Source organism: Antedon mediterranea, chromosome 8 (genome assembly GCF_964355755.1).
Source record: "Antedon mediterranea chromosome 8, ecAntMedi1.1, whole genome shotgun sequence".
In the NCBI taxonomy this organism is placed as follows: Eukaryota; Metazoa; Echinodermata; class Crinoidea; order Comatulida; family Antedonidae; genus Antedon; species Antedon mediterranea.
The window spans coordinates 22,300,382-22,324,976 of NC_092677.1; the positions used below are offsets into that span (position 1 = coordinate 22,300,382).

Genomic DNA, 24,595 nt, shown 5'->3' on the forward strand with positions numbered 1-24,595 from the left:
TATTAAATCAAAACATCTTATTCTAGAATGTTCATGTAAATACTATGTTACTCTATATGTTAGGGAATGGTAATTTATTACACTCCCCCCTCTTTCTGAGCTCAAAACTCTTTCTTGGAGTTTTGAGGGGCAAGTATACACGGACGTGGCAAAATATAACATTTTCGACCTAGAAACCCTGTTTAATATATGAATATAAATTCAAACTACATTACGTGAAAACCAAATTCTCATTACAAACAAAATGTAAGAAACAAGTAACTTATAAACATTAAAACCTATTTTGTCTATTTGTAAAGTAACCCTTGCTTTAAGTTAATGGTTTTCGTGACAATCCGTCAGCATTACCATTAGAAATACCCCTTCTATGTACAACAGTAAAGCAATAAGGTTGTAAATCAAGACTCCATCTAGTTAGTCTTTTGTTTGTCTCTTTCATTTCAACCAACCATTTGAGTGGTTGATGGTCAGTAACTATCTTAAATTTTCTGCCTAGTAGATAATATCGCAGACTTTCGACAGCCCATTTTATAGCTAAACACTCTTTCTCTATAGTTGCATAATTCTGTTCTCTTGGGAACATCTTACGACTAAGATACAATACTGGATGGTCAGTACCATCAGGACCTAGTTGACTAAGTACTGCACCTAACCCTCGATCTGACGCATCTGTTTGCAGTATAAACTCTGCATTAAAATCTGGGTTTCGTAACACAGGGTCTGAACATAACGCCTGTTTTAACTTTACAAGTGCATCTTCGCACTCAGGCGTCCATTTGATTTTATCTGGATGTTTTTTCCCCGTCAGATCAGTTAGAGGTGCTGCAATGTCAGCATAATTAGGAATAAACTTTCGGTAGTATCCTGTCAGGCCAAGAAAAGATTTAACATCCTTCTTAGTTTTAGGGTTTTCCCATTGTACTACCGCTTCTACCTTAGTCTTTTGAGGACGTATCATTCCCTCTCCAATTACATACCCTAAATAATGCACTTTACTATGTGCGAAACTACATTTTGCAGGTTTGACTGTCAGATTAGCTTGCTTGAGGGTCTGAAAAATGTCCCTAAGATGATGGATATGGCTTTCCCAGTCTGGACTAAATATTACCAGATCATCCATATAAGCTGCTGCATAAGATTCTTTCTTGCGCAACAGTTGATCCATCATTCTTTGAAACGTTGCAGGAGCCCCATGCAAGCCAAATGGTAAATACTTAAATTGGTACAAACCCATTGGTGTTGAAAAAGCTGTATATGGTTTTGACCGTTCAGTTAATGGAACCTGCCAGTAACCTTTACATAAATCTAACTTCGTTATAAATTTAGCAGGACCAACCCTGCCTATTATTTCATCTATTCGAGGCATTGGATATGCATCAAACTTGCTCAAGCTATTCACTTTTTTGTAATTTACGCAAAAGCGAGCTGTACCGTCCGGCTTTGGTACCATGATATAAGGAGAGGACCAGGGACTGTGAGACTCTTCTATTACCCCAAGTTCCAACATAGATTCTATCTCTTCTTTTACTTTGCCTAACTTAGCCTGAGGAATTGGATAAGCTCTTAATCTAACTGGGTGTACCCCTAGGTTCATTTCAATATCATGCTTTATTACAGTAGTTTTCCCTGGCTTGTCCTGTAACACTGAGTCAAATTCAGAAAACACCTCCGCTAAATCTGAAAGCTGAGATTCATCTAATCCTTCACCAGAATCTAAGGTTAAATTGGAACTAGAAATATTTGACCAAGAAATGTCCTTATCCTGACCCTCGTCTTGTCCAGTTACATCATTTATAGCCAGCATAACCTCAATAGTTCTACGATGAAATTGTTTTAAAAGATTTATGTGGTAGACTTTTGACTTTTTCCGTTTATCATTAGTTTCCACCTCATAGTTTACTGGACCTAGTTTCCTTAAAACCTTGTAAGGACCTTGCCATTTTGCCTCTAATGCATCGTTACTAGATGGTAAGAGTAATAGGACTTCATCACCTGGACTAAATTCTCTACAAACAGATTTCTGATCATATTTTTGTTTTTGCCTTGTTTGGGATAGTTCAATGTTTTCCTGGACTAGATCTTTCATTGAAGCTAACCTATCTCTCATTTTAACAACGTGTGAAACCACACTTTGAGGACCTGTCACCGTGCCTATCCACATTTCTTTCATTATATCAAGTGGACCTCGTACCTTCCAACCATACAATAATTCAAATGGAGAGAACCCAGTTGACTCCTGCGGTACCTCCCTATAAGCAAATAATAGGTACGGAAGCAATTTATCCCATTCTCGGGGATCATCCTGAACAAATTTTCTAATCATAGCCTTGAGGGTGCCATTAAATCTTTCCACTAATCCATCGGTTTGTGGATGGTAGGGAGAAGTAGTCAAGCCCTTAATTGAAAGTAACTTATAAATTTGACTCAACAACTTAGAGGTAAAGTTAGAGCCTTGATCGGTTAAAATTTCTGTTGGTACCCCTACCCTGGAAAATAATTTAATCAACTCATCCGCTATCTTTGGAGCTTCAATACTTCTCAGTGGGATAGCCTCCGGATATCGAGTTGCATAATCACATATAACCAAGACATATTTATTTCCTGTCTTACTCCGTGCTAGTGGACCAACAATGTCCATAGCGATTCGGCGGAATGGTTCACTGATTATTGGCATAGGAATCATCGGGGCCTTCAATTTAGTTTTATACTTTGAAGTTTTCTGACAATTTTCACAAGTGTTACAATATTCGGTCACATCCTTTCTAATACCAGGCCAAAAGAATCTCTGCTTTATCCTATCTAATGTCTTTTTCCTACCTAAATGACCTGCCAAAGGAATATCATGTGAGACTTTCAATACACTATTACGGCAAGGGTATGGAACTACTAATTGCTCTATTGGTTCTGTCTGGTGTTTAGTGAAAACCTGCCTAAATAAAATTCCATCCTTACAGACTATCTTTATAGTGTCATCATCCTTCTGTACTAACATCTGTTCTCGAAGTGAAATTAAAGTTCTATCCTTAACCTGATAATCCTTAATTTCATCTCTGCCAATATCTAAAATGTCTAATTCACTATCTTGGCCAGATTGAGCTTCCTTTGTTTTTGCAAACTCTTTCCTAACTTTTCGTTTCTCACTTCTGGTTTTATGAACTTTTTCCTTGGGAGGGTTGTTACTGAGTAGTTGGCCATCTAAATGTCCAAATTCTTCTTGAAAATTAACCACATCATCTAACTGATGTGAAATAACCCCAGAAGCTTTTTCCGACTTTAATTCGTTTTCCTCTCTTAGTTTTTCTTTTCTAGCATGATCTCTAGTGGCAACAAAACTATGCCTATCATGATTCTTATCCCTCTTCCCTAATAAGTCTCCAAATTTAGGAAAGTCCCTACCAAGAATTACATCTCTTGGTAAATCGCTGCAAACGCCAACCAACAAATTATGGTCTTCGTTATTAATCTTAATATTGACGAATGCAGTAGGATAGGCTTGGACATGGTCATGGACGCACCTGCATGTAATTTTAGCTTGCTCCGCGCGATTAATTTTTTTAGCCGCTACTAAATCAGAATGAACAAGTGTCATATCACATCCAGAGTCTATCAAAATTTCACAATCACACCCTTCAACTAGGCCTCTACAAATGTAAGGTGTACATGGTTTTGAAACAGTATCTGTCTTTGTCGACAAAAAGCCATCCTTACTTCGACAAAATCGTTCTATGTGGCCTACTTTTTTGCACCGTCTACAAACGAGAGGTTGTCTAGCGTCAGATTGTGATTTATGAAAGTTATCAGGGGGATTATTATTACCCTTACTGTCAACTTCAGGAGTGCCTTTCACTGTTTTCTCCTGGTTGTTTCTATTTTCGTGTTTTCTATTTTGAAACTTTTTCTCAAAATCGATACCTTTTCTAGCTTGAAAATAATTATCTGCTAATTCTGCAGCATTTAATCCAGAATCTGGTTTATGTTCTTTAACCCAAATTTGTACCCCTGTGGGCATAATATCTATTAATTGCTCTAAAATAACAATTTCAGCTAAATCATCTTTGCTTTTATCAGCAGGTCTAGCCCACTTAGTAAATAAATCTTTTAACCTAACATACATTTCTCTATAACTTTCTTCACTTTTCTTTTTAATTGACCTAAACCTTTGCCTATATGTCTCTTCAGTTATGTCATACCTTTGTAATATTGCTTTCTTCACTATGTCGTACTGGTTACTTTCTGTCACTGGTAGTGATGCATAGGCTGCTCTTGCTTTGCCTGTCAAATGAGGTATTAGTTTTACTACCCAGTGTTCTTTTCGCCACTCATAGGTGTTAGCAATTCGTTCAAACGTAGTGAGATAATTTTCAATATCATCACTATCAGAAAGTTTTGCAATCTGAACTTCCTTCAATCTCATCATGTCTTTTAATCGTTTCTCCTCACTGTCCTTTTGCTTATCCATTAACGCCATTACTAACGCTTGCTGTTTCTCCATATCTTCCCTACGTAAACGTTCTTGTCTTTCCATATCTTCTTTGCGTAAACGTTCTTGTGTTTCCATATCTTCTTTGCGTAAACGTTCTTGTTTTTCCATATCTTCTTTGCGTAAACGTTCTTGTTGTTCCATCATCTGCTGCATCATAAGATTCTGTTGTTGCATTTGCTGCTGCATTTGCTGCTGCATTTGCTGCTGCATTTGCTGCTGCATCAACAACAAAACATCTTTTGAAGATGAGTCAGCCCCTGTAGGGTTATGTCCACTGGTTGGTCCAGACTCTTCTGCCTGTTGTTCAGGTTGTACTGATTGAACTGATTCTACATCCGAATCAGTTTCATCGCCACCGCTGTATTCTCTACCGGATCTTGTTGTTGATTGTTTATCAGCCATATTTTAAATCTGGATGAGGGTCTTGTTACTAGTTAATCGTAGTTACCGAGACGTTCACAAGTCTACTGTTCCAAATAAATAATGTACTGTTCTTAAAACAATGTTTGTGTACTTACGATTAAACAAAACGTAGCACTGCGGCTTCCGTAAAATATCACAGTATCGTAAGTACCGCTTTCACAAAATATCAATAAAGTACAGTTGATCCTAAAACAGCCACCAATCTATGGCAAAATACAGTAGATCAAACTGCTACCACAAAATATCACAACCGTAGATAAATACACAGTTAAGTCGAACAGTAGATCGAAATAACCGCTGCCACCAAATTATGTCACGAACTCCTCTCACGTATGTTTCCGAGCGGTTGAAATACTTTAGGAACTCCCTTGTGACATAAAAGTATACACACAAAATCCACAAAGTTGTAAAATAACTCAAAAACAAAGCTTTAATTTCAATCAACTTCAACTTTCAACAATCCAGTAAGCACTTTAAACAACAGCTTCACAATGACTTTACAATATAACATCCAACCTCTAATCCAACAACCTTACAATAGTTTACATCCCTTTATATACAAGATGCTCCTATCCTTCTAGATCATTCTTTATACTTTTCATTATTACATGATTACAGTTTCTATTAATAGCACTTCTGGAATGTTCTTGATTGTTCTTATTAATTATACATGGTTTATTAAATCAAAACATCTTATTCTAGAATGTTCATGTAAATACTATGTTACTCTATATGTTAGGGAATGGTAATTTATTACAACGGCGACTGAAAACGCTAGCTCATTATCCGTTTAAAAAAAAATTATATCCAACCTCTGCAGCACAGATTGAAAAAAAAATGGATCGAATTTCTGTTATGAGTATACAGTACTTGCCTTTACGACGCTTGAGGGAATAGACACTTGGAGAGAGATTGGAATGTTCCATTCATCGCAAATCAATACATTTGTATAAACGTATATTAAATCTATCAAAATAGTTTTTTAAAAAAAATCGGCCTGTCTTCAACATTATGATGCTGTACTCGAGCTGTTCAACCGGTTTTCAGCCATTAAAAACAATTATCGTAGGAGGAGATGGGAAAATGCGAAGCATCCTCGTATTATTGTCTGCGGGTATTTTTCAAGACGGACATCCATTAGACAGTGTATACCACGATCGAAAAACACCCCTATTTGGGGCAAATCGTTGAACCTAAATTCGTTTTAATTGTCAATAAGTAATTATCTAACTCAATTTAATTAGTAAACAGGGTTACATCAGGTGGTTAAAATCAGTACCGAGATTCTAACAAACTTTATATACCATCGAGTAAACATTCTAGAAATAACGTGCGATTTACCGAATTTTGCCCTTACGTAAATTTATATATAGATTATGGCACAGTAATTGATGAAATGCATCAATTCTTTTTGAATTAGGCTCAATTCAAAGCTGATGAAGCATACTACACATTTATCATGTGTAGTATCATGAAAAGTCATTTGAGTCATTATTTTACAAATTATATGGAAAATGAACTCATTTTTTGTGTATTTCATTTTTCTATTTTAATGAATAACAAATATTTTTGTAACATATGCTTGATTTTTTTTCAAAAAACTTTTAAAAATGCCCTGACTTAGTGTTCTACAACAAGTAGTTCAAGAGATAGCATTTGTTGTAATTCTTAACCAATTATGAATAAAAATCAGTATTTTCTAAAGTTATCATGACTTATGGTAGATTTATAACAAAAAAACCCATTACATAACAATGAATATAAACATTATCATTGGCTTTCATTAAATGTATGATTTAGCGTTCTGCGACAAGTAGTTTACAAGGTAGCTTTTTTTGCAATTTTTTACAGAAAATGAGGGAAAACCAGTATTTTCAAAATTTATGATAGGTTTATGACAAAACCTTCCATTACAATGAATATATATTATCATTGGCTTTTATTTAATGTAGGATTTACGAGATAGCTTTTTTTTTGCGATTTGTACCAAAAAATGAATAAAATCAGTATATTACATACATACACAAGCTCTAATTGTAACACAAATTAAAAATTTCTTTTTGATATTCACTCCCATATAGTTAGGGCAGTTGTTAGAAAAATATTTGTTATTCAATAAAACAAAAAAATGGAAAAAATGAGTTTATTTTCAATATATTTTGTAAAATAATGACTTTTTATGATAACCAATGTGTAGTATGATTCATCAGCTTTACATTGAGCCTAATTAAAAAAGAATTGATGCATTTCATCAAATACTGTGCCACAAAATAAAGATATTGGTAAAAAATTACATGAAAAAATAGGTCATTGACCTCTGACCCAAAAGTGCATCACCAGAATCACTTAAGAATTGGGTTTTCAGATGTACCAAAGTAGGTCTCCCACAAACATCATAGAGATGCTATATCTCTAGGAGTTGATGAACCATGTTAACCACCAAGCTAGTGTTTTATATTATTGTAATGCATTTTAAAAATGGTACCGAAAAATTAAAAATAATATTGCTCAATTTGTGTTGGTGTAGTATTGTTCCATTCATTATTGATTATCTGCACTTGGCGGATAACTCCTTTTTATTGTCAGGATCTTTTTTTTCTTTCTTATTCTTATTTCTTTCTTGGAATTTTGTTGCACGTGTATCTCTAATTCTGGTCAACATAAGAATGACCTGTAGATGTGCAAGATATGAAGTCACAGTCACGCAGCGCAAGTTACGCGCGATGGCTGCTCATAATTTCTGAACAAAAATTTATTTTTCAATGGAGCTCGTAGAAAAATGGTTTTTGCAATTGATTTTTGTTTTTCATACCTTCTGTAGTAGATTACATTCATTTTGATGAACTTTAATTGCAAAATAACAACGCACATGCACGTTAAACTTTAAGAATCGTGTGCTAAAAAATGGGTAATTTAATGCAAATTTGTGCAAAAATATACCTATTTTTAATCAGTTATACTGTAGCTCCTCAGGAAGCTGATGAGTTGTAGTTATCAATTCATGTAAAATTTATGTCTACCATATGTTCTGACGTCACCATATGGCCACTCGAATTAAAAAAATAAGATTTTTTTCGCTTCAATGCTAATTAATCCCATTTCATAGAGCGCATTGCGCTTATGCTTACCCCATTTCACCCTAGATTTTAATATGTTTTTTCTCAAACAATAATCTTTCACATGAGTTAAACAAATTTGAATTTTTATTACGTCATCATATAAAAAAATTAGAATATTCGTGACTTGCTTAATTTCATCTATACAGTATATTTCAATCTGTCATAGCTCCTCGGAATGAAAAGTGACCCGCATGATTAAAACTTATTATGGAAGCTGTTGAATTGTAGAAATGAATATGACGTCATCACATGGCCAGTTGAATTCAAAAAGTAAGATTTTCATCTTTTTCGTAAATGTTTTTGTCAAATTTGTATTAATGTAATTATTTAGATAGTTTTCTTCTAAAATTGTTATTTTTACATTTCGCTTTGCGTGTTAAAAATTGGATTAAATGACGGGTCTCGTAATTTCATCTATGCTACACTGTAAATACTGTAATATGCTGTATGATACAAAATAGGTACAATTCAGCACTGTAAGCATATTTAATTCATGTCATAGATTGCCGATGTTCAATATAGTTTAACGTATGTGCATGTTGCATTTCTGCGGATAACCCGAACTCGTCAAAGTGACGAGTTCAAATCTAGTTTTATATTATGTTGCTTACAATCACATAAATCAATGAAAATTGTTGTTTAATCTACAAGTTACCTGCACCATAGACAAATGTAAAATTTTTTTCCTGGAAATGGGGTGTACGAATAAATAGTTAGTTTGCAAAGGTATTTCTTTTGAAGAATATATAAACATATTTTTTAAATCGCAATCTTCAATATTCACTTTTTATTTTGAAATGAGGGCTCTATCAATAATGTAGTTGCAATAATAACTCATTTTAACTCATTTACTAACTAACCTATTAATCTATTCAAAAATTGTTTTAAAAAATAAAATATCAACAATTTATCCAGTTCAACTAAAACATGGTAAGTGTAAATAATTATTATTAAAACAGTGCTATTCTTTCTTGGTTTTCTTATTCTTGTGTTTCATTGTGTCCTCATTCTCATATGAAATGCCATATTCATTCTTCCTACTTTTGTCCACTGGATACAACCTGAACAAATATAAATACAATAATAATCATAACAATAATATGTATTTATTTAGCATCATTAGAATGCACACATATCTACTAAACATGCTCAAGTTAGAACATTGGTCTTAAAACTTTAAAATACAGTAATATGTTGTCTCTTGTAGCCTAATCAGTAAGAACTTGGAACAAAAAACACAGGTCTCTTGTTGGTGTTTTTTTCTTCCAAGATTTCACCAGGGACCTCTGTGAAATCTAGGGAGATTTTTCACAAAAATGTATTCACACTATGCAAACCTTCTTACAACTTGTTACATTTTGCAGATGTGAAAAGGGTATTATTCAAACTAGTACACCATGGTAACCCCATATTCTTTACACCAAAAAATGTGTCAAATTGCTCGACAGAGGAAAACATTTGGTGAAATTAAGTTACTTTTGCACTTTTATAAAATTGTTTTTTATCTTATATAATACTGTACTAATAATATGTAAGATGTGAAAATTATATTATGTATAGTTATGGAGATGGTTTAAAGTTCAGACTTAAGAAATGAATACAAAATTAATAATGAAAAACTGTGTTCAAACATAAAGTTTGAACCACAATGTCTATTTCATCTACTTTTATATACAGTACTATTTATATACTTACCATCGTTGGTACAGATAAATTACAAATACCACATCATCTCTAAAACAGGCCACTCTATGAGTTGTAGGCATGGTGATAACAAATGCACACAAATCATCAATAAAAGTATTCAAAGCCTAGAGAATAAAGTTGTTTGTCTTAGGTACACATATATTTCATGGCATGTACTTTCCAAGATGGCATGCTCCTAGGCTTGTATGCTATCATTACAATTCATAGGTAGGGCAGTAATCATTTTTCATGTAATTAAAGGCCTTGGGCATGCAGACATTTTACATCAAAACACCCATCTTTTTAAGTTGATTAATTTAATCTATGTACAATTTACCTTATACATAAACACTCTCCATGGTAAATGTGAAACAGATTTGAGCTGTCAAAATAAGATTTAAAAAAGGAAAAGGATAATAAAATAGAAACTTAATGTTTAGCGTAAATACAGTTTACTTTAATACCACAACTGTGCTGAGAATGCAACATGTTTTCCTGTATCATATATATCATCACATACCTTGTGGTTTACAAAAAGTTGAGGTAACATAAAGAGAAATCCAAATGCATAGACACCATTAGCTAGACTGTGAATAAGCCATGAATACCAACTGTGAATTCAAAAGACAACATCATTATGTACTTTACCAATTTTCATAACAAATGCCTGTTTTCGTTATTGCAATAATATAATACTAGGCATACAACATTATACAAAAAATGAATGTTTATATAACGGTGTAATAGTACAAATAATTTAATGAAAATAGAAAATTTTATCTTCTCACTGAATTAAATTATTTTCACCATTGCACTAATAGAAAACACTCCGATTTTGGATGCAGAGTAGAACAATTGTTGATTTTCGAACATGCTCAGTTTAGTTTTGCAAGCTGTTGCTCATTGTGTAACAAGCAAGATTCAACAGCCATATAATCAAATTCAGTGGCCTTTACTGTATACTAAAATGTCAAATAGTTGTATACTGTTGATATTTTTTATTGTGTTTATAAAACTATTATTGACATCTTTACATGCCTAAATTGCTTTAATATTTCTATCCTTTCCTGTTTGATTATTTTCAACCGCAAGGAGCATAACAAATATTTGTACCTTTTATACGATACATATAGTAGTGAATAAACAGCAAGTCCTATACATATAGGACCAAGAAGGTAAGATAGATAGACCATAGCTTGGTTATTGATTTCATTTGTGGCCTTCTCTTCCTTAGTACATTCCCCTTTATTGATGATTGGTCTGTAGCCCGAAAGTGAAAAACTGATTTTAAAAGCTTTCTTTATCTTCCAAACCTGGTAAGATACAAATCAAATTGATGTGAAAAGTAATTTAAACACCAAAAACCATTTTGAAGACATAAAGGAGGGTAAAATCGATGGTGACTTACTGTATGATAGTGGTCCATTTATGAGGCCAGGGCTTATGAAGGTAGTCAGTCAGTTTATATGTACATTAGTTTAGAGGCCTTGATTTAAGAGGATGCTGCTTTGAATATAGTGACTTAAGAGCAGGATGCTATTATGATTGCACAAGTAGCTTGTGGCTTGTTTTCAAGGATGGTGGCATATGATGACAGTGGACTGGTGACATCACTGCACTTTGATTATTGATCAGTTAAACTGAAAGCCCACAAGATTTGTGCAAAATTTACCAGCAAATGAAAAATATATGCCATACCTCAATAATTGCACCAATGCCTGCTGGTATAACAACAAGTAAACTAGTGTCCTCATCCATTAGATAGAAAAATATAACAATTTGACTAAATCCACACCAAAGCACTGTCAAACACAAATAAATCATAGAAAATTTACAAAGGTAATTAAATATGGCTATTTATTTTTGTGCACAGGTATGCTAATAAATTAACATATGCTTATCAACAAGATGTTAAAGACCCATATTCCCTACGTTTTTTAGAAACTTTTTTCGTCTTTAAACGGTTAAAAATGTGAAAAATAAGTTAATTCTAATAATTATAGCGGCCCGCTATAAATCCCAAAATGCATTGCGCGGGGATTGATATTTTTGTTTTTCTTCTGTAATTCACCCACTTTTCGATCGATCGTGAGGAAAAAACAAATGGAAGACTTAATTTTCAGCGAAAATACCGGGTTTTCCCCAATTTGTATCAACAGAGTCTGGCAAAAATAGAAAGACAATTAATGCAGCAACTATACATCAGCCTAGGTATATAGCTAGCAAACAATGTTTGTACGTTACCGATGTTTACCAGCTAGGCCTACAAAACTAAGCCTAGCTAGGCTAGGCCTAAAGACCGTCCACGAGAGGTCATTCGCCGCGAGCTACTTAGGTAGTGCATTGTTTCTCACTTTTTATCATAATTTACCATAAAACGTACATTTAAGACAAGGAACGACCTGGTTTATAAAGTAATATATATGTATTATTTTTACAAAACATCACAAATTGTAGGGAAGGGGTCTTTAAGCTTTTAAACCATATGATAGCTTCATGAGTGCTTATTGTAACAAATATGAGTGTGTCCTTGCAATTTGATTGGTTGATTGCGCATCACATGCCGTTCTCCCTAATGGCAAAGTGATATCTAATGGTTCTAAGGCACAGAAAACAATATTCTCCAATACCATAACAAATCTCAGACCTCCGGCTGTGTTGAACATGTATTTGTTCACGTCACACACGCATTTTTGTGCACATAGCACATAAGCAAAGCAAAAAGTTAATTTTTAAAGTCGATATTTGTTCTTCCATGAACTCCAAATATCAAATAACAACACATGTGCACATGATAGTAATAATCGTGCGCTCTCCAATGGAAAATTTAATGCAAATTTGTGTAAAAAGATACCTATTTTGAATTTCTTATAGCTTGTCGGAATGCATGGTGACATCAAATTTTTATGGAAGCCAATGAGTTCTAGACATGAATTCATATACACATTTGATGTACAAAATGTTATGACATCATATGGCCACCTGAATTTAAAAATTACAATTTTTTTCTCTTTTGTCAAAAATAATCACATTCAACAGAGTGCATCTCGCTTATATGTGCCAGATTTTCTTTCAAATTTGAACTTGGTCAACTAATTATCTTTCTCAAAAGTTGCCACCATTTTCATTTTGGTGATCACGCCTAAGTATATTTGAATATCTTAACAACTCTTCAGAATTAAAGGCTGATCAGATGTTGATGATGTTTATAACATGTTGTGAAAGCTGCTGAAATGTATATATGAATTCATATAAAACTGTGCCTATCGGATGTTGTGTCATTATCATATAGCCAGTTAAAGTTTAAAAATAGTTTTTCATCTCTTTTGTCAAAGTATACAAATTTAAAACAGCGTGCAAAATTAAATTTCAGTAAAAATCTCTTTTATCACAATAATCACTTATAATTCGTCAAAGAGAGAAATAAAATTTTAGAATAATCTTATTTTTGTAAATTGTCATTTTTTCAATTCATTCATCAAATGTATGATGTAATTATCATTGTTTGTTTTTTTATACTATATTTCTGTCGAATTTTGACATGTTCCCCTTTTATATGAAACAAATAAAGATTTGATTTTTAAATTATTTTTATAATATGAGGCCTGGCATCACAAAAGCGGCGCAGAGTCGCAACCCAAACTTTTGAGATATTTAGCCTTGAAGTTCATAATGTAAAAAACGGCCTAACCTATCCATTTTAAAATTTCAATAAAAAACGATACTATAAACACTTTCTTTAACATCAAACTCTTGTTCATGAAAAAATATCACAAGCTAAGGGATTTTTTTTAATCTAACCAATGGAAATTGGTTTTATTAAGGTGTTAGGTTGCTAAAATTTCTAACAAGAATTTGTGATTCCTTGACTGTGATTGGCTATAGAGATAAATTACGCTCTCTGATTGGCTGATGCTTTGTTTACGATGAAACAGCATGGTTTCCACTGTAGTTTTTCGAAATAATGTTTCAACATTTTGTGATTATTTAGGAATTTAATCGTTATTTTTATCCATATATTTTTTTTAAATAACAAAAAATATAATATTATGTACCACACAGTGATATATTTTCAACTAGTTAGCCGTTATTGAGGAGATTAATAGCAAGTTTTGACAGAGAGTCTTGTCGCGTTGATCGGCGGGCTAGACCAGGCCCAGCTAATCGGCGTCGCTACTTCATTGTTGATTTTCTCAAAATGAAGGTTTCCTGAGCTGGAAAGTGACTCATATGTTTTCAATAATAACTCTTCATGTAATAAACCAATTTTGATAAACAACGCCTCATTTAATAATGAATGCCTTGTATTCGTTGGATGGTGAGCATATTTCATTCTACTATATTCTTCTCTATTTTAACTCAGCTCCGCCTCATTAAAAATAGAGCATCAATATTTCAACTACTGAAATATTGTAACCATCCAACTCATAAGCATTCATTATTTGTATTATATATTACATAGCCTATGTAAATACGTGAACATGATTGGTTGAAACTGCATCACATAATTACTGCTGCGAGGATCGTAAATCGTATATTTCCTCGAGTACGATAATATTGACTGAGTAATTTTTGCGTGATTATCGTGTCCCTGTCATTAAACATATAAAATCCAGTAAATTCTCGAGGAGTTTGATATTGACTGTGAATAAGTAAGGTGAATGCAACGCCTAGGCAGGCTTATTACATAAAGGAGGCCTAGCTACCCAACCCAGTAGATATTCCACTTGTTGTTGGCTATATAATATAACAGATATCGGCTTTTATATCGGTAAAATATAAGATTTGATATCCCCTTGGGGAATGATACTTTGCTCAAGGAAATATATTTCCCGAAGCACGTAGCGCTGAGGGAAATATATTCCTAAGAGCAAAATATCATTCAATTTCCCTCAGGCAATATCTGTATAATATTACCTGTGCTTGTTGACATTCCAGTCATACGATCTTGATTTCTCCAATAACTTATATCATTTTTAAATGCTAGAATGTCGAATAGGGCCTAGACAAAAAAATAATTGAATTAAAAACCATAGATATAATATCATTCTAAATATCAAAAAAAAAAAAAGAAAGAAAACTAGATTTGAACTCATCACTTTGACGAGTTTGGGTTATCTGTGCAAACGCAACATGCACCACGTACATTATATGAACGCCGACAATTATTATGCAATCCTATGACATGAATTAAATATGTTTACAGTGTTGAATTGTACCTTTTTTTTTTTTATTTTATTAATTTATCTTCACAATATTTAACCAGGGTGGCCCAATCAGTCAAAAAGACTAGTCTCCTGGGTACAATAGTACTTTTTAAAGGGGGGGTTCCGGGTTTAAAATGAATAGTCAAAAATATAAAATATATTTGTTTGTCTCTTGAACGGTCATTCATAGTTTCAATTTATATAAGCGCCCAGTGAAGCAGAGCGAAGGCTGTGAAATGAGGCCAGATTGCGGCAAAATCACACTGTAGTTACAGAATAGGAAATTTGTGAAATGGTCAATCTTCCGACGACTCGTTATCATTAACCATATCAATTACTTTTGTAAAATTATACTTATCTGATATAATTTTAGTCGGTCTTTCCATTTATAAAGTCAATTTTCTATGAATATTCATTACAATTGTGTAAAATCATTTGGAGTTTAATCATTCAGTTTACGTTTGCCGATTTTCACACTGACTTAGGGAAAAGCCTTCAAAATCAATCAATTAGTTGATAGGATGGGTTTGGAATCCACTGAGTTTTGTTATTATAGGCCAATCGTCTAGTATGCTAGCTAGGCCCATGGATGGGCCCCAATGTTTTAATGTAGCCATCGTGGCATGGAATCCCTAGTCAGAATGGCTCTCACCCATAAAATAAATGATTTAGGCTAGGCCTAGTACGTGAAGCCGATAATACGATCTGTACTATAGAGGTATAAAAATAAAATAATATTTATCAATATTTTTTAAATTCGAGTGGCCATATGGTGATGTCAGCACATCCGGTAGGTACAAATTTTACATCAATTGATATCTACAACTCATCAGCTTCCATAATAGTTAATACATTAAAAAAACTGGGGTAACCAGCTATCCTGAGGAGCTATAACTAAGGAGCTAAAAATAGGTATATTTTTGCACAAATTTGCATTAAATTACCTATTCTTTAGCACACGATTATAAAATGTTAACGTGCATGCGGGTTGTTTGAAATATACAGTTTAAGGTCAATCTTCTGACAAAGTTATATGATGTTATGTCCAAAAAAAATGTTAGAGATACATGTGCAACAAAATTCTGGGAAAGAAATAACAAAAAGATAGAAAAAAAAAAAAGATTCCGACAATAACAAGATGTTATCCGCCATGTGCGGAAAACCAAAGTCCTGACACAATAACAAGGGGTTATCCGCTAAGTGCGGATAACCAACAAGTCAATTCCAACAATGGTGAGCAAGTCAACTTACATGCAACATAGCAATGATAGCAGTTATACTTAAAATGAAGAGATTGTTTCCAGTCAGTAACCCTCTCATTTCATCTAAATCCTTCTGCCCAAATCCTGTTAATAAAAAGTCCATTTTGTTATTTAATATAAACTACAGTATGGAGCATACAGTATCCATATATCCAATGCCTATAATCTATATATAAATTTACGTAAGGGCAAAATTCGGTAAATCGCGCCTTACTTCTAGAATTTTTACTCGATGGTATATAAAGTTGGTTCGTACTTTCGGTACTGATTTTAACCACCTGATGTAACCCTGTTTACTAATTAAATTAAGTTAGATAATTAGTTATTGACGATTAAAACGAATTTAGGTTCAACGATTTGCCCCAAATAGGGGTATTTTCCGATCGTGGTATACACTGTCTAATGGATGTTCATCTTGGAAAATACCCGCCACAAAAATGCGAGGAGGCTTCGCATTTTCCTATCTCCTCCTACGATAATTGTTTTTAATAGCTGAAAACCGGTTGAACAGTTCGAGTACAGCATCATAATGTTGAAGACAGGCCGATTTTCTTTAAAAAATACTATTTTGATACATTTAATATACGTTTTTACAAATGTATTGATTTGTGATGAATGGAACATTCCAAATTATTTGGTTTAACCATAGAGGTTTAGATTTATGGGCCCCCTTGGAGAATAAACATAAATAGTATTGCAATGCTGTACAATACTGTTAAGGTATTAACCACTTTTGATCGCAATTTGAATCGCAAATTTCTTACTGTGAGTGTTGGTACTGTTAGATGTAATATAAAAATATATACAAATAAACTTTATTACTGTGAGTGTGGGTAGGCCCTACTGTTAGATTATAAACATATAATATACAAATAAATTAACGTTATTACTGACAGTTGCTTCTCAACGTTTGTATTAATTAATAATTTAAAAATATATAAACGTCGTAGTGGTGTATCGTTACATGTACTTTACTATTTCAATCGACTATGACAGTGAGAGTTTTAACAAAGTACCGTATTAAATCGTAAATGTTTTACTGTATTTAGTGGTATATTATTTATAGGCCTATAACACATTTAAAACAATATTTCGTTACTGAGTGGATAAGAATATATTTTAAAATGTTTCCTCTTTGTACCTATCTTCTTCCCCCATCCCTCAACTCTTAATGTTACATACAAAACACAAATTGGGTTTGTTTAAATGAGTCCAAATAAAAAAATTTGACTCATTTTGTTTCTCTCTCGGAAGTAATTCCCAGGGTGCTAATTTTGGTTGACTACATAAATCATTGTGTATATTTATTCGTTTCTGTAAACGACAATGTATTATAGTCCTGCGGTACGTACATTTGAAATCTCCATTTTTTTTCTCGCTGGAAATACTGTGTATTCGAGAACCATCTGTGGGCACGACCTAGATGGTACGCGAGCGAAGCGAGCGTGCCATCTAGTGAAAGTAATTTTCCTTATCTTCCCATTCACACTTTACTTTAAAAAAGGTGAGATATTTCTCTTAACTATTAAAGTATTTTATTTAAACCTGTAAAAATTCCACTTTAGTGGTATTATTGTGGCACAGATAGGAGAATTTTATGATTTTAAGAATAAGTGTTTCCCTTATCCAAATTCTGAATATGGCCACAGGTACAAATTTAATTTGTATTTTGATTTGTTTTCTAGGAATTATGTTTTGGTCTAGCAATCAAGTTTTGGATCATTATTAAAAAACATATTCCTGCAGTTCCATTTTATTAATATGTAATGAAAATTCAACTTACCCAATTCCTGCATCAATACCATAGATTGCTGAAGGTTTGTGAATAGTCTTAACTTTCCAACTGATATAGGTGTATACTCTATCGATAAAGGCATCTCACATGTAGTAGAATTCATCAACTAAACAATGTAAACACAGTGTGAATAAAGGCTTATATATTGTTTGAAGGTTTGTATGGTAAAATCAAATGTTGATATAAATTACGTATATTAGTTCTGAAAAGAACTGTTGAGTTTCTTGACGTTTCGATCAATATGCTTTGACCGTCCGCAGGAGTGAGAATGCAGAAAATCCAGGAAAGATTTTGAAATTATAACACCTAGATGGTCGGAAATGGCACTCTAAAAATTTTAAATATGAAAACTGAGGTATTAGCCTATTAAAGGGTGACATTTTTCCCATAGACCTATTTTGAGTAAAAGCGTCACAACAGGGCGTTTCGCGCAATTCAGCATTTGCACGTACATGACGGAAAAAGGTGCTAATTGTCCAGGGCTGTTGACAGGACCTGTGGCGAAGCGAACTTTGTTAAATGATGCCCCATATGGCTGGAAATGGTACTCTCGCACATAAAATTCATGATAAATGGCACCTCTACAAACAAAGGCTGGCTTTGTTTGTATCAAATCTGTTAGTGGCGGTAATTATCGCTGTTGGTTTCGATTGAATAAAATAAAAATAAATAAATAGTATAATTAACAATTTTTTCTTTTTATGTATACCCGTTTCTGCTGGCAAGAAAATACCGTTCAATCAAAATGCAGTATTTTAAATCCGTATTCCGAAGAAACTGGCACTAAATAATGTTGGGAAAATGTTGTGAATATTACCACCTACCACTAAATCTGAATATTTAATTCCAAGTTCATTTATAAAAAGGATTGGTAAATACTTTCCACTTCTTGTAAATCTGAAAGAATACAATTGTTTTAAAACTATAATATTTAAATTTGTAGTTTTTACACATAGTTTATATATCAAAATGACATTTGGCTATTATTTTGATTTTGCCATGCAGACCTTCAAATAATATACATATTTATAAACTCAATTGAAATATTAAACAGAAGCTTTGTAATACATATTATAAAAAAGTTTTGAATATCTTACTAAAGTATTCATTTAGTCATTTCCTTCTGATTTTTTAATAGTACATCCATACAAATGAAAAATTAACAATAGCAACTTCCACACAAACAACCTAAAATATGATAAAATATCAATTTGCACCAAAGCTGATGTAGGTTTGGATTTTTGGTTAACTATGATTAGACTATTACAACCGTCATAAATTTTGTTCATAAAATAAGTTATTCGTAACAAACATCATGCTTGCACTACTTAGGGAACTTCAGTAGCTTAGCCCGGTATTAAAGCAAACTCTAAATGAGTTCACAGTAGCTTCACTTAATACAGTATACATTAATGTAATATGTTTTCAATCTCCATATTGTTTCTTAATATCATTATTATCATTCATACTGTAGAGTTACAAATCACATGACAGAAAACATATTATACATTGTGTGCTGCATTGAGTGTGCCATAAAAATGATAAATGCACCAACAAAAATGTACGTGAGTGTGGTCGACATTTTTAAATATTCATAAAGTATGAGAAACTTACTCAAAATATTTGTAAATCTCAAATGGAAAGTTTTCTTTATCAAAAATGATATAATCTGGTACAACACTAACATAGAGTGTTGGTTTATAGTGCAGGACTGGACGAATGCTGTCCATGCTCATCTACAAAAAAAAGAAAAATACTGTACTAATAAATCTAAATCTGATGAATTAACTTAAATTGAGTTTGATGTTAAAAATGATGTCTGATTGTTGTTTGCTTTTGTGATTCTCAATTTAATAGCATTTGCCTAAAAGAATATTTTAAAGAAAAGCAGACAGCATACTGAAAATTAAACATGAAAAATTGATTCTCAACATAAACAGACAAATTACCTGGTCAGATATGTTTGATAAGAGATTGTAAACATCCTCCTTTGGAAGCCGGAGTTGGGTTAAGCTCAACTGACCTTTGCTTGCTTCTTGGTTACTGAATGGAGATGTCCCCACTTTATGTACAAACACATACGCCTTTAATCCCTCCTGTTTACATGCCTTTTGTGGTAGAGATATATTAACTGATCTGCAAATTAATATAAAATGGTTTTTAAGAGAAATACATTGATTTTTGTCACATTGTTTTTCCGTCCATATTCTCTTCCTAGCTTATGTATGTTCAAAAACAATTCTATTATAAAAATTTCATTTGATTTTAATTCTTTTTTTTTAATTTCAAAAGCATTTGTTTTAAAAGGCATATTTGATCGATTCACTTTATTTAAATTAAAACCGCTGAAAGGTATAATACTGTAGCTACAAATGACTTTACATTTTGAAGGTTACCCGGACCAGGATTTCAATTCTGGATGAATTTTAAGCTGTAGGATGATATCCAAATTGTTGTGGTCACCAACTGAAAACTGTATAATTTGTATACATATATGAACATAATATATTACATGTTTTATTTCATTAGTAATTTCAGAGGTAAACCAAGGTGCTATGTTCAATTACCTCAATGGTAATGTCTTTATTTGATCAAACATTGTTATCATTAGTGACATCAGACCATCGATGGTATAATTGTTTTAAGGTAGTTGTTATTGTAATGTTTTAAGGATTGTATTAAATATTGTACCAGCTATGCCTATAATAGGTAACAACAGGTAATCATAGTAACAATTTGTAATACTGATGGACCAATAAATATTACATTACCTAAAAATTAATAAACTAATTATTATAACACGGTGACAATATCAGATCTCATCTCATCAAGCAGATTGATTGAACTTACAAAGAAGCTGACAGTGAAGCGTTGAAATTGGATACTTTTAGTATGAGCTCCAGATTGTTTTTTGATATTTTACTTTTCATCGACGTGTACACTGACAGCTGTAAGTAAGAAACAATTAAAATTGATAATTTGTGGTAGAATTTATTTAACAGGAAAGGATCCAATTAGTTTTTGGGGTGGAACAAATACATTTACAGATATTTAGTTAAAGTTGAGAAGTTAATAAACATGATCAATTTCAATTGTTAGTTTTTATAGTTATAAAAATTTGAGTGACTAATAAAATATAACACTAAAAGTAAAATGAATATAAATTAATTTGCATTTAATGTTACAAACCTGTAAACGCTCGCTTGATGCAAACTGAGGGTGTATACATTTTGACCGATCCTTGGCAGCACATGGCTTAACAGAAAACATATTATACATTGTGTGCATTGAGTGTGCCATAAAAATGATAAATGCACCAACAAAAATGTACGTGAGTGTGGTAGACATTTTTCAATATTCATGAAAGGAACTGATTTCAAAATCAATATGTTATAATAACTGTACAATCTGAAATAGCATTTCTATCAGTTCAAATGGATACTACTCGCTATATACAACTAATGTTTGGGGTTATATGTTTGTGTGTTTTTTTATTAGATGCATACAATGTTCCATACTGTATGTTCTTCTATTAGTAGAGTACAGTCCTTCACCAATTCAATTGTCTGCAAAGAAACAATAAATGTGAAAAATGGGAAAATGCCTAAAAATGTGGATCACTCACTGAACTGACACTGTCTCAACACTGCCGCCTCCTACACACAGGCGCTGCAGCATCACCACTTACTAGCTTTCAGATAGGCCTAGCCTACCTACTTTAGTAGGGGTGCTGGTCAACCCGTACCCATGTCAACTCATACCCAACTTGTACCCAAATAATTGGTCAACTCGTACCCACTTTTGCTAACCCATACCCAAACCAAACTCGTACCATTTGTTGGCTTACTCGTACCTATTGGCTTACTTACTTACCGATTTGATGGCGCAAAACTAGAGGTATGCTTTTGCCGTGTGAATATTTTTATATTTAATAATACAAATGTATTACAAATGTATGCCAATAAAAATTACCATTGATTGTAACCATAGTTTAATTAGGCATATTTATTGTTAACATTCATTTAAATGTAATATATTTTTATAGAGAACGTATGTTTGTATCGTTTATTTACGTAAGAGAACATTTAATTAAGAAAAATTCATTTACTGTTAGTATAGTATACAATTCAATTAAGCCCAGGTAAAGTACCAGCAACGTATCATTTATCAATTTATATCCTTATCACCTAATTATCTTCCCTGATTACATATATTCAATCAAGTAAATATTATTTATATTTAGATTCAATAAAAACGTTATGTACATTTTATTGGTATATAAGATTGTTTGAATTATTAGAGAACTCCCTGTTTTAAGCAAAAATCCTGCAGGAGGGCTATGGTTGAATTACGTGTAGATTTCGTGCTACGTGTGTGCTACTGATTCCCCTTGTATAAAAAAAAACATGCATTTATAGGGTGTCAAATAGACGACACAGCAATGACGTATTATCGTTTTCCATATATTTTCTTATTAAAATAATTCAGTGAAATAATCATATACACGTTTGTTTAAGGCAATTAAACATTTTTGGCAGATTTTTTTTTCTCTTTTATAAAAAAAAAACTTTTAAAAAACACGCATTTAGACCTATTTGTCAAATAGACAAGGCAACAATGACGTATGATTGTTTTGCATTTAATTTTTTATTAAATAATTGAAAGTGAAATGACCATATACACGTTTGTTTAAGGCAATTAAATTTTAATAATAAATTAATAACTTATTCATAACAAAATAAAATGCAGCAATCAAGGCATGGGCCTACTGACATCTTCTATGTAAAACAGTGCCCTCAATTAATAACTTGGCTAGTATACCCAAATACGGTTGGAAGCTGTGCTTTTTTCTTTAGTCTGTACATATAATTATACTTTTTAGGTCAGTAGTTTTTGCCATTATAGTATTGATCATGATTGGTATCTAAAAAATGAATGTAAAAAAACTGGGTTTAAATGCAATATTATAATATACTTTACATAGCATTAGACATGGTTACGGGCCAGCCCATGATGGGTACGCGTGAGCCAAAATTTTGGCTACAAGCAAAGAATATATCACAAGAATGAGTAATCTGCAATTTCCCCTGTAACAGTAATGTTGTCCATGTGGTAGTGCGCGCGCCATAAGTGAGGATGTATCTGGGATGTATACAACTTTTTGTGACGGTTACACTAATCAAAGGCTGGACCACCGGTAGTATTTTCATGATAAAAAATGTTATCAATTACATGCCAACATCATGTTAAATGCTGTTTGGATATTTAACTGTTCGTTTCATGCAATTTATTTAGTAAAAACTGCCGTATAAACAGTTCGCTTCACCAACCGGGCGCTACGATAGCGCTACCGGGCGTGTTGGTGTTTACACGTTTTCACGAAGGATAGTTTAATAATATTCCTATATTTAACTTGTTTCTGGTAAAACAAATAAATGTTAATGAAATTTAACATTGTAATTTATATCATAAAAACAATACTTAATTTACCGGGCGTAGCGTATTACCGGGCGTAGAGTAGTACGCGGCAATGGTAAAGAATAGGCCGTGCTGAGTAACGCTTCATTGATTTTTGGTGCCTGTTAGGCCTTTTTTGTGAACTAATTTAGCATGTTAGTAAATAATTGTTTGTAAAAGTGAATGTACACTAGTTTGTTAATAAATATGTATTATAAAATGGTTTACAATTGCAAAATATATTATCATAATTCTATTTAATGTGACATGTATAATATCTATTAAATCAAGTCTTATTTAGTCTGTATACATCCGCCCTTATGAGGGCGGCATCACTCTCTGTTACAAATTTCTCATGCAAAAATCGCGGAATACTCATTCTTGTGATATAGCCTATATTCTTTTGCTACAAGCCAAAATTTGGGTCTGAGTTGATGGGTACGATTTGGCATAGGTACGGATTGACCTTTAGTAGGGACGTAGTGACTAGTACTAGTAGGCTTGCAAGCCTATACATTACTAGGCATATAGGCCTAGGCTGAATCCATGTCCCATGATGATTCGGCCCTGAGTCGATTCAGCCCGGGAAGATTCGGCCCACTTATAAAATGCATATCAAAGCCGATAAATTTAAGTGTGTCGAATCGTCTCAGGGCCGAATCGTCCCGGGCCGAATCGGCTCAGAGCCGAATCGTCCCGCTACCGCCTAGGCTACTAGCCCTGGCCTAGCTAGGCCTAGGCCCTAGTTCCGTTTCGCACCTTGTATTTCAACTTCAAATGTGTTAACTAACCTTATCGGCGCTCGTGAGTACAACACATTAGAAGTACTTTATGATGGGGAAATAGACATAAATCCTTTAAATTGATGAATGTTCTTTGCTATAATAGAGAGAAACGAACTGTGTTGTTTTTGTTCTTCAATATTTTCGTTCTATGGAGCGCCAAAAAAGCAATAAATAATAGGGGGCTAAAAACTCAATAATGGAATAATTTAATAATCAAAATAGACGCATTACCACCGTGTTTTTAGCCCTCTATTATTATGATGGCTGCTCTATATTGTTGTTGTATGACAATTCATAAAATGTAATGGTAAGAATATTTTTTAAAGAATAAAAAATCAATACCAAATATCTTTTTTTTAACGAAAATAGTTGTTTTAT

At 32.9% G+C, this 24,595-nt stretch overlaps 2 protein-coding genes across 2 annotated transcripts; both read right to left on the minus strand.

Annotated features, from left to right (window-relative positions):
* Positions 1 to 310: 310 nt before the first annotated feature.
* Positions 311 to 4,885, minus strand: LOC140057712 (uncharacterized). Its single transcript, XM_072103432.1, has 2 exons — positions 4,191 to 4,885; positions 311 to 4,103 (listed from the first exon to the last, which is right to left on the minus strand). Exons 1-2 carry the CDS (start codon positions 4,883 to 4,885, stop codon positions 311 to 313), a joined length of 4,488 nt encoding a protein of 1,495 aa, XP_071959533.1.
* Positions 4,886 to 7,733: 2,848 nt separating this feature from the next.
* Positions 7,734 to 24,377, minus strand: LOC140056323 (lipid scramblase CLPTM1L-like). Its single transcript, XM_072101660.1, has 15 exons — positions 24,224 to 24,377; positions 21,165 to 21,541; positions 20,826 to 20,923; positions 19,925 to 20,111; positions 19,590 to 19,711; positions 18,800 to 18,872; positions 17,964 to 18,081; positions 16,170 to 16,264; positions 14,629 to 14,713; positions 11,410 to 11,513; positions 10,825 to 11,024; positions 10,232 to 10,322; positions 10,049 to 10,093; positions 9,721 to 9,836; positions 7,734 to 9,086 (listed from the first exon to the last, which is right to left on the minus strand). Exons 2-15 carry the CDS (start codon positions 21,321 to 21,323, stop codon positions 8,987 to 8,989), a joined length of 1,593 nt encoding a protein of 530 aa, XP_071957761.1. The 5' UTR covers positions 21,324 to 21,541; positions 24,224 to 24,377; the 3' UTR covers positions 7,734 to 8,986.
* Between the last annotated feature and the right edge of the window lie 218 nt (positions 24,378 to 24,595).

Excerpts from the sequence above, each read along its gene's own strand:
- LOC140056323 (XM_072101660.1), bottom strand. The coding sequence starts at position 21,323 with ATGTCTACCACACTCACGTACATTTTTGTTGGTGCATTTATCATTTTT. Across the intron at positions 11,514-14,628 it reads TGGAATGTCAACAAGCACAG|TGCTTTGGTGTGGATTTAGT; the intron begins GTAATATTATAC and ends TGTGTTTGACAG. Across the intron at positions 10,323-10,824 it reads CTATATGTATCGTATAAAAG|TTGGTATTCATGGCTTATTC; the intron begins GTACAAATATTT and ends TTGAATTCACAG.
- LOC140057712 (XM_072103432.1), bottom strand. The coding sequence starts at position 4,885 with ATGGCTGATAAACAATCAACAACAAGATCCGGTAGAGAATACAGCGGT. Across the intron at positions 4,104-4,190 it reads AAGAAAGCAATATTACAAAG|GTTAAAAGATTTATTTACTA; the intron begins GTATGACATAAC and ends AATGTATGTTAG.